The sequence below is a fragment of the Rhyacophila brunnea genome, unplaced genomic scaffold (assembly GCF_057557595.1).
Source record: "Rhyacophila brunnea isolate RB1 unplaced genomic scaffold, BYU_Rbru_1.0 scaffold_1, whole genome shotgun sequence".
NCBI lineage: Eukaryota > Metazoa > Arthropoda > Insecta > Trichoptera > Rhyacophilidae > Rhyacophila > Rhyacophila brunnea.
Genome location: NW_028232751.1, coordinates 38,523,482 through 38,538,134, shown reverse-complemented (window position 1 = coordinate 38,538,134; position 14,653 = coordinate 38,523,482). Strand labels below are relative to the sequence as shown.

The 14,653-nt window shown below is 33.9% G+C and overlaps 1 protein-coding gene across 1 annotated transcript in view; it reads right to left on the bottom strand.

Annotated features, from left to right (window-relative positions):
* The window catches only part of Egfr (epidermal growth factor receptor), a 344,631-nt gene extending 335,784 nt beyond the window's left edge, over positions 1 to 8,847 (bottom strand). The window contains exon 1 of the mRNA XM_085943959.1: positions 8,581 to 8,847. Coding sequence (XP_085800085.1) covers positions 8,581 to 8,671 — 91 coding nt within the window. The 5' untranslated portion in view covers positions 8,672 to 8,847. The remainder of the gene's footprint in view (positions 1 to 8,580) is intronic.
* Positions 8,848 to 14,653: the final 5,806 nt, after the last annotated feature.

Below are 14,653 nucleotides of genomic sequence, written 5' to 3'. Positions count from 1 at the left end.
TTCTCTAAACCGTTGTCCAAGGAAATATGGACAGTAAACTTAGCTAATCAACTAAACAGATAGGTCTCAATATATTTACTCTAATTATTAGTGGTGTGTCAGTAGTGTAAGTACCCTTTCTGAGAAAGACGAGAGGGAGGATGCCTTCATCGATGCATAAACTCGACAGTGACAACGCGCTATGTGGAGTCTGCCGCCACACCAAGTATTCCCAGATTGTCTAAAGCAACTCGTACACAAAGATTGCAACCAATATTAAACAAGCAAAATGTAATGATTAATGAACACAGATGAAATGCATGTTAATTCATATCCTCAAGTTACACGGGAGTTTCACATGCATACGTGAATACTGGTAGTATACACTGATTGAACACTTAGATACGTACGCTTAAGAAACAATGGCAGTTCACTTTTGAAGACACCACCAGCAAACCAGTTCATCAATACTTTTATCTTCGGGACATTTCGATAATCCTTAATGTAAGAGAAATGCAAAAATTACCAGTAGGTAGCGCTATGTAACATAGAAAATTGCATATTGGGCATGGTGCAGAAAAACCAAAGAAACCAATGGATAAGAAGTCAGACACGAATACACGGTGTGATAGAGGTCGCCAAGCAGATGAAATGGCAATTAGCTTTACATTTCACTCGGCAAATGGACAACCATTGGAAAAATGCAGTACAGTGGTATCCAACGGGAACTAAACAAACACAGGAACTCCTTAAAACACGCAAGATCAACGAACTCATAAATTTCAGTAGATATACGTAGTAGCGAAGAACTAGTGACCAAGAACAGAATAATGATCTAAGTTCTAGAGGACGCCTTCATCCAGTAGTAGATCGACCTCAGCGTATGATTATGATGATAGGGGAGTAGTTTTTTTAACCTTCAGAACAAATATATGCGTTACCTACTCCTTTCTCTCTCTCTTTGCAGATGATCATCGTCAAGTTCTATAATATAATATATAACACATAGAGCACTGTTAATACAATTGGTGGACACTAATCAATAACGAAAATATCAGATAAAGTGCTAAAGTGCCGGATTAAACTTAATTGCCGATATAATTGGCTTACTAGCGGACGAAATACCTATCTGAAGAATAAAAGAGTCCACGTAAGCGAACCGGTTCATAGATATCCATCTATGTTTGATTATTGTAAGTAACCAATTTCATTATTTAGTAACAGAACGAATACAAAATTGATATAATGATATGGTGCATATTGTAAATTGCCGTTTGCTTTAACATATTGTGTGAATTTATTGATATTTTGTAGGCAAACTTGAGTCCTAGTTATAAGTTAATCAATAGTCTAAATCATTTTTTACTAGTGATATTATAGTGTCGACTCGTAATGTCGGGGTACGTAACAAGTATTTTCGGGATAGCAATAATATCAAATGAATAAATAACTACGTTTACCGTGTAGGTAGTACCTAGCGATATCTTTGTGCGAGTCGACTTAGTGTATGGTGTTTGTCTTCGCGTCGGTTGCAGGAGGTCACAATAATTGACCCCACGGAGACTGGATGTGTCAGCGCTGGACAATCCATCTTTCCCCGCCCGTCGATCGCATTCCAGCGACACTACCATTTTTTTCAAATTCCATATCGAACAATAACTCAGGAATGGCACACGTCAAACCCAATCGATGGAAATTTACCGGTGGCGCGAAAATTAACATCGATATACATATTACAATAGTGTACACTAGTAGGTACATAATACATGAATCAGGGAATTATTAATCTGTCCCGTGACACGAATCAAGAGTTAGTTACCAACGACACGATCGCCAACAGTTTAGTAAACTAAGGTAGCTATATCCATCAGGGGCGGCTCCGCCTTAGGGGTTCGTAGGGAGCATCACCACATACGTAACATGTCAAAAATACACTATGATATTTTTGTTATTGCAAATAATATTCATTACATGATTAAATTAAATACTTAATTTATTCCATACATCTCAACCCGTCGCTATTTTATAGAGATATTTTTATAAAAATAAAATAATTCAAATTGCAGCATTGTGCGATGACACATTAAGAAATCTAGTAAGGGTCAATTTCTCGATTACCGTGATCACTCTGTCCAATCCCGTTGCCGCGGTACAAATCTTGTTCAATACATTACCTACTCGAATACATTATCGTCAGTATACGCATACTGCGGATGGATTAAAATAACCCAGAGTAAGTTAATTACATTGTGGAATTAATTTTACATTTCAAAATAGTTATATTTATTCTGGAAAAGGTTATTTAACATATAAAATTACCCTCAATCACCATTAATAAAAATCGTATTACTGTAAATAGCTTGGGATATAATGTATAATAATATGATGTAGGTATATTTAATAAATAATGTGTAAAGTAAACCCCACCACCTAAAATTTCATTGAGCCGCCACTGCATATATCATACCTAGATACATATATCATATCATATATCATATAAAAATAGATACCAGTGCATAAACATATATATGAGTAGGTACTGAAATAATACGGAACATATTATCTTATCGCAATATTATGATCATGTGAATAAATATGTATGAAATTCAATATTGTTACGGAATAATCTATAAATAGTTAAAACAAATGCACCACTACATGTCAACACAACATCAACATCCAAAATGAAATACATAAACAGAATATGATGAAATACATAAACTTTTGGTAGTTATGTAATTTATTTTGTAGATAACTGATAAGAATATTAATAATAATAAAATAACGTAAGTACGCTTTTAATTTCATATAAGTATTATATATTCTATTTAAGACTAAATTATACACGATTTTTTAATTACTCGACCCATGCATATTCATAAATTAGAACTGGTTGGGATTAGAACATACGTCGTTCGCTTGAAGGTATAGTGCTCTACCCGAGTCGCTGGCTAAGTGGTTATAGTATAACAACAATTCGATCTTGTGTTTTAAAGCGTCGATGACATTGAGCTACTTTACAAGCTGCTAGTCGGCGAGTTTAAGTAGTAACTTAAAAAAGATACTTCAAGACTATTCTTTCGTTCGATGGCGATACTAATTTTGTATTTTCTCTAGAAATAAATCCCATGATCTGTCATTAAGCATAAATGTACTGTGCGAAAACATCTTCTTGGCTACGCTTCTAGGCGCTGTTGTTTACTAAATGGGAGGAGCTTGTTAGTTTATAATGGAAGTACGGTTAAAATGGGCGGAGCATGTTAGTTCACAGTTTTAACACGTAGCCAAGAAGATGTTTTCGCAAAAATACACATCTGGAATTGACATACACACCATATATTGAGAATTTGAGGATCTCTACAAAAATATACTCCCAAACAGTGGTAGTTTTAGATGCGTGGAGGTCTGTGATGCTGACGGGTTTGGAGACACCCTTATGAAACGTTTACAATATGTATAACAATACGGCAATGGTTATGTTGTTGGATGTTTTTATGCTTCGATTATCTTTTAAACTAAGATATCGTTACTTTCTAATGGAGAGACCGCAACGTCTAATTCATGGAAAACCGTCACTGCTTTCAAAAATTGTAATATTAATTTGTATTCGTTCCTCCATTTGCCGCTCTTTGTTATGTGCTGCCCCCTATACAACGCATGGTCTGCCTACCCCACCCACGGGACGTCACTGTCATATGAACTGTCGCTGTCACTGAATATTAAAATAATTTTTATTGCATGAGGGGGTAATTCGGGAAATATGGCCGCCATTTTGTTAGGGGGATGAATTTCGAGTGACTTCCTTCATAAACGTCGACGTTGGGTGTGAACATGATGTATGCCAAGTTTGGTGCTCTCCTCAAAGGGTGCAGTTTCCCGCTAAAAAACGTTGGTACCCAAAACATCAACCGCATTACCAATGTAGGAGAATGTTTTTGCTATTGTGGATTTCTTGCGGCATTCACAATATGACTACGGAAAAAATTATGTAGCTACGGACTAAGTCAGAGAATTAGACCGAGAATATTAAGATGATAGGTACCTACTTATATCTTTTCGGTCCTGCTAATGTGAACTAATGGCGTGGACACTAACAGACACAGGAAACTTGACTCTTTCAAAATGTAGGTGTACAGACAGATAACTTCTCCGTATCAGCTAGAAAGATAAAATTACGAATGACGAAGATGAAAAGGGCCAAAGAAGTAACAACTATAAAGTCGGTTACTTTGACCACATCATGCTACATCTCAACGTCTGCATCTTCTCATTCAAGGAAAGACTGCCGGTAAATGAGACCCTGGCGGAAGAAGAATGTATTCGCTCAATAATCGCGGGAACTGGTTTTTAACTAAGCACCCCATCCCGTACAAAGCAGCGACGGACAAGGAAATGATGGGCAAAATCATCGCTGAAAGAAAATAATTTATGGTGTAGCGACATTAATGAACAGATCCATAAAGCAATGGGTAAAAAAATTATTATTTGACAAAATAAAACAATTTAAAATAAAGGCTCTTACATTGCCTAAGAATAAATAACCATGTTTGATTCTAAATGGAGCATAGTATGAACCTCCACAGAGTGGATGTTGTATTAACAGGTCCACCAGGTCGGTTAATATTTACGACATTTTTAACATTGTCACTTTTGGGTTTTCATGTTTGGCGAAGACGAAGTCATCAGAAATTAACTGACTCGAAGTCATATAAAAAGCAATAATATTTTTTAATTGAGTGGGATAACTGAAAATTAAAATATGATATGATACCAACAGTATGATATATGATGCAATGGGGTACACTCAGCATTTTTGGCGCCAACAGAGCTAGCTGCTTTGATAATTTAAAACAGTGCGAGAATATTTTCATTCTCATTAAGTTACATTTTGTATGTATGTAGTTTGCATGTAGTGTGTGTCGATTTTCCAAACAGAAATGGTGTGATAAATTACAGATGTAAAATTTGTGATATAAATTATATAAGAAATAATAAATATATAATATTAAATATAATAATTATGTATTATATACGATCATAATTACATAATATTATGTCATTCATATATGAATTTATTGGGAATTATTTTCAAGATTTTATTAGGAAAAAACTAAATAAAACCTTATTCTGACACCTCCAGAGTTTACCGTTCGTATGCCGCTCATTTTACACTCATTTTTACTCTCAAACTTAAAAAAAATACATTTTTATTATTTTTCCCATATTAAAGACAATCAACAGCATATGCATATATTTCTTGGCGCCTCCGGATACAGTAAATGTAAATATTTAATAATTATTAATTTCGATTCCATGAATGTTTTCAGTGGCGCGTGCGAATAATACTTAATATTGTACTTATTGCATAGATGTAGTATACGTCATTTTAAATTATTGTCTTCCTAATAATTGGCTTTGACATGATGACTTTTGACCGTTCATTTTCTTCATTTTCGTGTGAGGTGTGCAGCTGCACGAATCATTAAGCTTAGTACAGACCAAGATACATCTGCCCATAAACATATGTATATGTATGCGGAAATATGTATATTAGTAACATTAACTTAGTCAGACGTAAGAAAGTGAAATACATATACCTACTCTATGGTGTATTTAATAATTAGTGTAGTATGTACCAACGGCCACGGAACATTAAAGTAGACCTGATGTAGGCCCATACATTTGAGTAACGTTTGAGCAAAATATGATAAAACAGTTACCTCATAGCATAGACTATAGATACATCAGTTACCTACTTTTAATTCGCGGGTCGGTTTGAACATAAAAACAATGTTTCATGCATTCAACAAAGTACAATATCCATTTACTTACTTATATGTAATTTATAATTGTTAAAACTAGACACATAGTAACACAATATTTTTTTATTTAAATATTTATTGGACAAACATATAAACATAAAGTACTAGGTAACTAGGAAAAACAATAATATAGTACTAACTATATTATTGTTTTTCCCATGTTATTTATTGATGGAAAGATATGATATTGCGTGGTTTGAACGGTAAATCGGTATTGGGGTAATATTTAAAAAAAAAAACCACTTATGAAAATTTATTTATTTCTTTTGTGGATATATACCGTATACGGAACTACGGGCACAATATACATTAAAATATTGTTTTTATAATGTCATAAACATGGTTCAAATCAGTCCAATTAGTGCTGAATGAAGCCAATTCATTCTTGGTGTTTATCGTCTAATATTAAAATTTTAAATTAACCAACTATTTTTTGTGGGTAAAAATACAATACAGCCGTTGGCTTTTCGCTGCGTAGGTACATGGGTACATCTGTGGAGAAACACGGGTTTGTTTTCAGTTTTACTATCGTAAGTACATATAAAATTTAATTTGCGTTTAATTCACAGCGAGTACCAAATGGGCGCCACATGTATTTTTTTGAACAAAACAAACATGGAAAAAAATGTATAAGAAGTTATAAGCAAGTTCCTACCAATCTACCTAACTACTTCGCCTGTTGTACACAATATATAGCTAATTGTAAGCTAAAGTATTTCTTAAATATTTTTATTTGCATAATATCAATTGCCACTGCTAAGTAAAAGCTGAATCTTTTGAAACTAGTAAAATTCCTATCACAATTAACATAAACAATATTTACGATTTTCTCTCAGATCATTTAATAAAATAATAATGTGTGGTAGGTATTAATTATTAATATAATGCAGTTGAGGGCAGTGACGTCCCTAGGCAAAGTGCCGCCTTTAGGAAGACTTGGAATACCGCCCTCTTTCGTTTTTAGTATTGAATTGTTAGGTGCATACCTACCTATTTGACTGTCTTAAACTGACAAATGAAATAAAGATCTTTAAAACATTTATCATCTCCTGGTGATAAGAGCATTCCTACGAAACCTCCTCTCAAACAGTGATGGTTTTAGTTACGTGGGTGTCTGAGGCACTGACAGGTTTGGATGCCCCATTGTGATTCCTTTAAACAAGGATGTCGGTACTTCCTAATGAAGCGGCAAAATCGTGCTCTAAATGGAAAACGTTGTAATGATAGTATTCATTCCTTAATTTGCCGCCCTTTATAATTTGCAGCGCCTAGGCAACGCATGGTCTGCCTACCCCATGGGACGTCACTGGGAGTATCAATTGTAATCCTAGTAATAGGTACTACTAATACTACTAATAAGTATGCATTTACAAAAGATTTGAGAATTTCTACAATGTAGAAAATACATGAATTTGAGAAATCTCAGAAACATTCTTCCTAGAAAAGGTGGTGTACGTTTTTAATGTACTTAATGTATTTTCAGTTTTATTGCTTTATTTTATATATATCTATATATATATAAGTATATATATATGTGTGTAGGTACCCACTAACAATTGAAATGCTATTTTTTCGCATAAATGACACAAAACTATATTTATTTAATGGTATATTATTTATTAAGCAGGACCATTTCAATAAAAGGTACAAGTCGGTTTACGGGAAACCAGGCGGGAACCGCGCTAATTTTCAAAGCCGGTTTTGGGAAAATTCATGAATTCAAGAATGAAAACCTAACCTAACAAATAATCCAGTAAATCCGATATTTTCAAAATTTGTTTGCCCCTGGCTTCCTATAAACGTAAAGTAAACCGACATGGACCCAATAAAATTAGAAGTAACTTCGAAAAATCATGATACAGGTGTTTTTTTTTAAATAGTAGGTATGTAAATAGGTACTTGTATAATATTGAAAAATATAATAAATGTTAATAGAAAACATGATAATATTTTAGTTAAGTAAATAATTTTCAACGCAATGTACTTACTTAATATGAAATATATATAAAAGTAAAATGTAAATAAATTAATAATAAAAAATAATATCCGTTCTTCTATTAATTATTCAATCCGGTTTCAACATGCATCGTGGTAATTATTTACCAAAATAAATTAAGTATAATAATTTAGGAGTTGCAAAATAAAACAAAAAAATACTTACCTATACGATTTTTTTACGTGTGATTAATAATATTTTTATCATTTGGTAATTTTGTTATTTTAGTGAGTAAGAGTGAAATCTCCACGTCATGGTATTTTACCAAGTGAAGAACGCAATGTCACTGGACACCTTCAGTCATGCCGACGGCGGAATGCAAAAATCGCTGGAGAGATTATGTACGTATGACGAGGGTGTTTTTTTTAAAATGAATCACGATTCTTAACAATGGGGAATATGACAAAATAAATAATATGTAATACTATAAAATTATGGAAGATAATTAGAAGTATTCTGGAAGTAGTTGTACAGGGCTGCGCGTCTAATGGGTGGACAAAGTGAATTAGTCATTAGGGATGTAGGAAATGTAGAAGAAAAACGAACTTATTAATACAATCAATAAAAGAAAACTTTCATCAGCGCATCGCACTGAGCTATGAATAGGGACCTGGGAAGCTAATAATCCAATGGGGAATTGTGAAGAAGACATCGGTCAGGAAAGTTAGATAATGATTAATGGTTCAGCCAAAACAACAATATAAGAAAACCGCCCCTTCTCATGAATTATACCAGAATGACATTACGTAGTTTTAAATAAAATTATTAAATGATAATTCTTACCTCGTTCTTCAATGACACTTGTCGATGTTTCCAAAGACTGGATTCCTCCCAACGATGCAACGAAGAAGATTACTAAGAGTGTACTTCCCATCTTGATACGTAAAAGTAAATAACAGTAAAAGACACTTGTTCTAACAACGACACATTTGATTTATTGCATTAGTAATATCCATGACACAAACAATAAAAGAAAATCTGTTTGGATGTATTGTTGTTTAACAACTTCACTGGTTATTTAAGTATTTTAAAATATTAAACCACTAAAACTAAAACACTTTTTGTAATAACTACCGCATGAAATAACAGTAACGTTAAATAATTAATATTTATAATCCTTATGCGAAATTATATTAAATAAAATTATTCTTATTTTTTGTGTCATACAGTTGAAACGTCTTTTATGTCACACTTGATATTATATAAATAAAGTTTAACATTTTTCAGTCTCACGCACATTTTAAACAATTAACATACTTGTATATTTGGAGTAATTAAGGGTATTCAATTTATTGTTGATATTTTATAAAAATCAAGATTCACTGGAGCCTCGCGAGGGCGCGAAAGTATTATTTCTGAAGTTAAATTCGCGACGTGAGTTGCGCACCACCGACGACATCGCGTACCAACTTACCAATAATAAATTAATAACAATTTTCGAGCACAAACTCTGACACAAACACCAATGCAGCCAACATTGAATTTACAAAGTTGAAAGATAGGAGGGGTATTATGATCACTGCAGTACGATCTGCTAATATACAAAATGTCATGTCTATTTTCATAATATACAGCTAAAATAATATAGCATTTCAAACGTGTTCGTCTTCAAACTACACGATTTTCACTACTTTTAATACAATTTAATATTACCATATCTCTGAACATTTAGAGAAACTCTCGCTACAGATATAAATACAGCGCGTATATCATATGTTATCTTGATGTAGTGAGTAAAGTTAGCGAAATCATTTTTTGGCGTCAAAATTTAAATGGAATAGTAAAATATTACATACTAGAATACTACATATTTCTATAAGTAGGTTACAGTGCTCGAAATGGAAAATTTCACGAACAGGAACGCTTTAAACGTTGAACGCAGGAAAAATTTTTCGGAAAAAACGGTATGCTTAATTTTTTTCTTTACATACGTACGTACGTTGGATGTATAAATGCAACAATAAACTTTGAACTTCTTACGTGGATGTATATTGAGCAAGTGGGCAAGGATTGTCAGCGCCGCAGGCGAAAGAACCTCGTCTCAACAAAGTATACCGTCAAGAATTGTATTATTCTTTACTCTTACTTTATCTACCACCCATAATCAGCAGGCATGTTACTTCTACCACCACTCGTCACTGCTTATAACTTATATTACTGTCTCATTTCGGATAGTTCAGTTTGTTAATTAATTCAACTTAAAAAACAACATATCCACATACCTACCATAAAGATTCAAATTAAAAATTAATTTACATATAACAAATTTTACAGATTATAGATTCAAGACGAGCACAGAATATTTTTAAAAAAATCAAAGAAATAGTGTTTAAAAATAAAGAAATAGATGCAGCAACTATTAGAAAAAATAGTAAGTACCTATACAGAGACGAGTAAATACAAAATTTATACAGTACATATCTGTACACCGATAGAGCTAACTACGCCATTTAATTATTTAAGAAGTTATAAAACAAAGAATTTATAAATCGTTCACATAAACTCGTTCTCACGCAGGAGGAATATACCAATATCCGAAGCAATTTGGTTGAACACAGTGTGTAAGCGTTCTTAAGATAAATCAATCGGATAAAGCCATGGATGGCATCCACACAGCTTCAAACAAAGGATCCTCAAAGATTTCTTTTGAACCTTCTCCACCATAAGGGCCATTAGGCCATACCTACTTCTAAGAAAAGCTTCAAGCCATCATCACAAAACTACGTAATTATAGCATTTTAAATTACCAATGGTGTATCATTAATTATCGGCTTTTGAGCTTTGAGAATCGATGTCTCCGCCGAATCTTAGGGGTACATTGGTACGACCGCGTTACAAATACCCGAGTTCGTGAGCACAGCAGCCTTCGGTGATTGAAGTTATCGAAGAGACGATTTACGTGGCTGGGACACGTATTCCGGATGCCGCCAAAGAGTGCGGCACTTCGTACCCTTGTGGCACAGCCTCAAGGGTTCCATCGCCGTGGCCGCCTCTCCCTCACCCTGCAGCGGTGCTACAAAAGCGACCTATTTGCTGCAGGTCTGACATGGCGGGAGGCGCATGGCGATGGACCGAGGGAAGTGGCGCCAATGCTTGCCCTATGCCCCAATATTAGGACATGACAGGGTAGAAGAAGAAGTATCATTAATTATATAAGATAAAACATGACGGAATGTGCAACTCGAGTTGCTAAACACGATTCCTATAGAATAATATAAAATTGTCATTAATCAGTAGGTACCTACCTATATTCAACATTATAAGAACTAATATTGTAGTGTATGTATATACCTATACCATAGGCCCCACATCGTGAAGCTGGCTCCCAGGCTAGGATCTTTGGTGGGGCCCCCTTCTTATCGCTAAGAATAAAGGCAGTATGTACGGGGTAACAATAATCTGTATATTTAGTGTTTTATTGTATATTTTAAAACATCCATACGAATTATGGAGATGTCGAGTATTGATAAACAATTAAGAATTGTTTCGTATAACCACATAACTATAAATAATAGTATTGTAAGAAAATTCTTTTTTTTACTATTAAAGCGAATTTGTGATGTGTGTTTATCTCACTTATCTGGTCGATTCGCCTCGCCGGGCTCCTCCTGAGCACGGGCTCCCAGGCTAGAGCCCTCTCAGCCCCTCGTTGTGGAGACCATGACCTATATGTTACAATGATGATGCTTTGGTTACCATTATTGTAATATACGTACACTTACCACCTCAGATTAAAGAACTTACCACCGTATTTATTTAATCTATGACTACCATCTAAAATTATTTGTTGTCCGCACTGAACACGTACCTACCTAATTTGTGAGTGTATTTTAAACTAAACGATTCAATTTGTGATGTTTGTCCTTACCTAGTCTCATTAAAGTCATTATTATTGCCACGGTGATGAATAATGATAATACAGAACAATAATTTATTATTATGATAGTAATAAAATTTTATTGGACGATATTCCTTTTTTTTTAAAACAAATTTACAAACAAAAATTAACTAAAAGTTCTCTACATAGTAGGTATCTATTATTTCTATTATTTTTAAAGTAGCAAGTTACAACGTATGTAATTATAACACAATAGAAACGTCTCTTAAAAATAAACTAATTACGGTAGGCTATTCAATAGTTTCATACCAAAAACATTTTTGTAGGAAAATGGCATAATGGTGCATTTATTTATTATTCATTGTAAAAATAAGGGTTTACGACACGTCATAAATATTTTTTAAAACGTCGAGTCAATTGTCGAAATGACATTAAATCAGAAAACCCTGTTTCAACTGTATTGTCGATCTTAAATGCTTATCGGAGTGAATTCTTAATGTTTTAGCAGATTTACACGAAGTACCTACTACTTAATTAAACCTTCATAAAATTTATAAATATCCACTCATATTTATCATTTTCAAAACGAAAAAATTCTGCTTGTGGCCACTGGTCAACAGCATTATATGTTAAATCAGTTTGGATACCAACGACAAAAAATATACTTATATGTAATATATAGAAAGGTATCGCCTGCTGAGATTTTGAACCAAATTTATGAGAACAAATTTAAATAATACAAAATGTTTTAAAAAACAAGCGATTATCACTAATAAGTAGATTTTAGCGGAATTGTACGATTTAAATTACCAAACTTTATCATATTAATTTTACCACCGAAAATTTTGCCCGCAAAAATAGACGTGGGTATAAAATTAACACGGCGATTAGATGGCGATGAAAATAAATAAGTTTTATCACTCACAATAAAATATAAGTAATAAATTAGTAGGTAAGTAAATTCGCAATGCATACCAGTGAAAGGTAAAAGCGAGACTGTACTGAGATGTTTCATACCTTAGAAATTATTATACAAATACGTAGGTGCCAACTTTATTTTTTATTGAATTTAAGTTATTTAAGTACAAAAGGTTTTCAAACAATGTCAGCAAAGGCACAATTCTTTTGTAGCTTGCAGCTGTAGTTACTTTTTTATGTAAGTATGCAATTATTTGGAGTGTTTAGACAATGCATTTAGACACGGATGTATCGACACAAAAAAGAAAATTGAAAGAAATTTAGGGATGTCATAAATTTTATTTTTAACCCTTGCACGCCCGGCATGACATAACTTCGTTAATTTTTAATTTTGAGAAAAACTTTAAAAGATACATTCACACATAAATATCTCAATTTAACGAACCGCAACGCAATTTTAAATGAATCCACGAGCCGGAACGGTATATTTTGGAATTCCACGAACCACAACGGCGCTCCGGTGCGTTCCTGTCCATTTCGAGCGCTGAGTAGGTACTTAATGCGATAATTGATTTAAATTTTAAAATAATGTAGATTAAAATATTTTTTTTAGTTTTTGCCTTAATTTAATCTGCATATGTTACGAGGAGCATTCGTTGTATATTTACCTCAACATGAAAGGGGTAACAGTGTTCACTACTCCTACATTAACGTTTATCTTTTTAAATTACAGTACCCAACAGTTATATTCATGCGCGTACACTAAAAAAGTTTCTGGGAGGTCCATTTAGAAAAATATACGGTACTGTTCGGTAATCAGGAATACAGCGGAAAACATATTTTGAAAATAGCCATAAACTGGATTATTTGTTAGGTTAACCTAACCAAACCGAACCTAACCTAACCCAACCTAACCTAAACTAACCCAAACTAACAAATAATCCAGTTTATCGGCTATTTTCAAAATGTGTTTTCCTCTGTATTCCTGATAACCGAACAGTACCAAATATACCATTATATTATAATATCCTATTAGGTACCTACTTAGGTATTGTATTTTACCACCACACTTTCCCAAACATTTTTATATATGTACCCAGACACTCCCTGCTTTAATTCTAGCGATGGCTACCTGAACTGTAGCTGTAAGTACTCATAGCTAGAATTCTTCACATACTTGCAATACACTGCGACTTGTCACACCCACAAGTGATTATCATGTGCTCATTATCAAATGGTCCTAATTATGTGATGTTCACACTGTGCTGTTCGATGGTGTTACAGCTCAATTCGAGCTTTGGACTCATTCACCACCTTTCTCCAGCTAGCCCGATCTTTTGCAGCATTTCAGCAGTCTTCGACGCTAAAAAGAGCTCCTGCATCGTCCTTTACCCTTTCAACACAGCACTTCTATAGTCTCCCAACTGTCACATATGACGCAATATTTATGGGGATTGGCAGTCACACCTCCATCATCTGGCACCTCAGAATATAATCATTATCTAAAGTTAAACAACCACTCTCACTGACTTTGTTGACAAAAACCTATAAGATGACGTTATCAGACACTTCCATGTAGGTACCTACTATATAATTTTTGTGTTCACTCTGTATTAATTTATACTGTTTTTCTAATACTTTGTTTTTTAAAACTGTTTTTATACCTATTATTTCTTTGTTTTTTCTTGTTATGTTGTGAACATCTTGGATTTGTAATTTTTATTGTAAATAATACACCTAAATAAATAATTTTCTATTTCAATTCCTGTCCTAGCAGGGTTGCTGCCCCTCGACCTGCACATGTAACTATGAGGATAGATCACCATCCTCATGAAGGGGTCAACACTACCTTCTTCGAGGGAGTACACCTGATGCTTTTACCGCGACCCAAGGACCTATGTCACAGGAAAACTGTGAACACCTTTGTCTACAAGAGCACGGTTGTCGACACACAGGTACACGGTTTTAGTTTGATAAACATGGGCCGGAATGCAGATGTGGGCACAATAATCAAGGTATTGAATATGCCCTCCGGAACTATCAGATGATCAAAACGAGTGAAGCCGTTTGCTAGGTTTCATCCAAACATGGTCCACAACT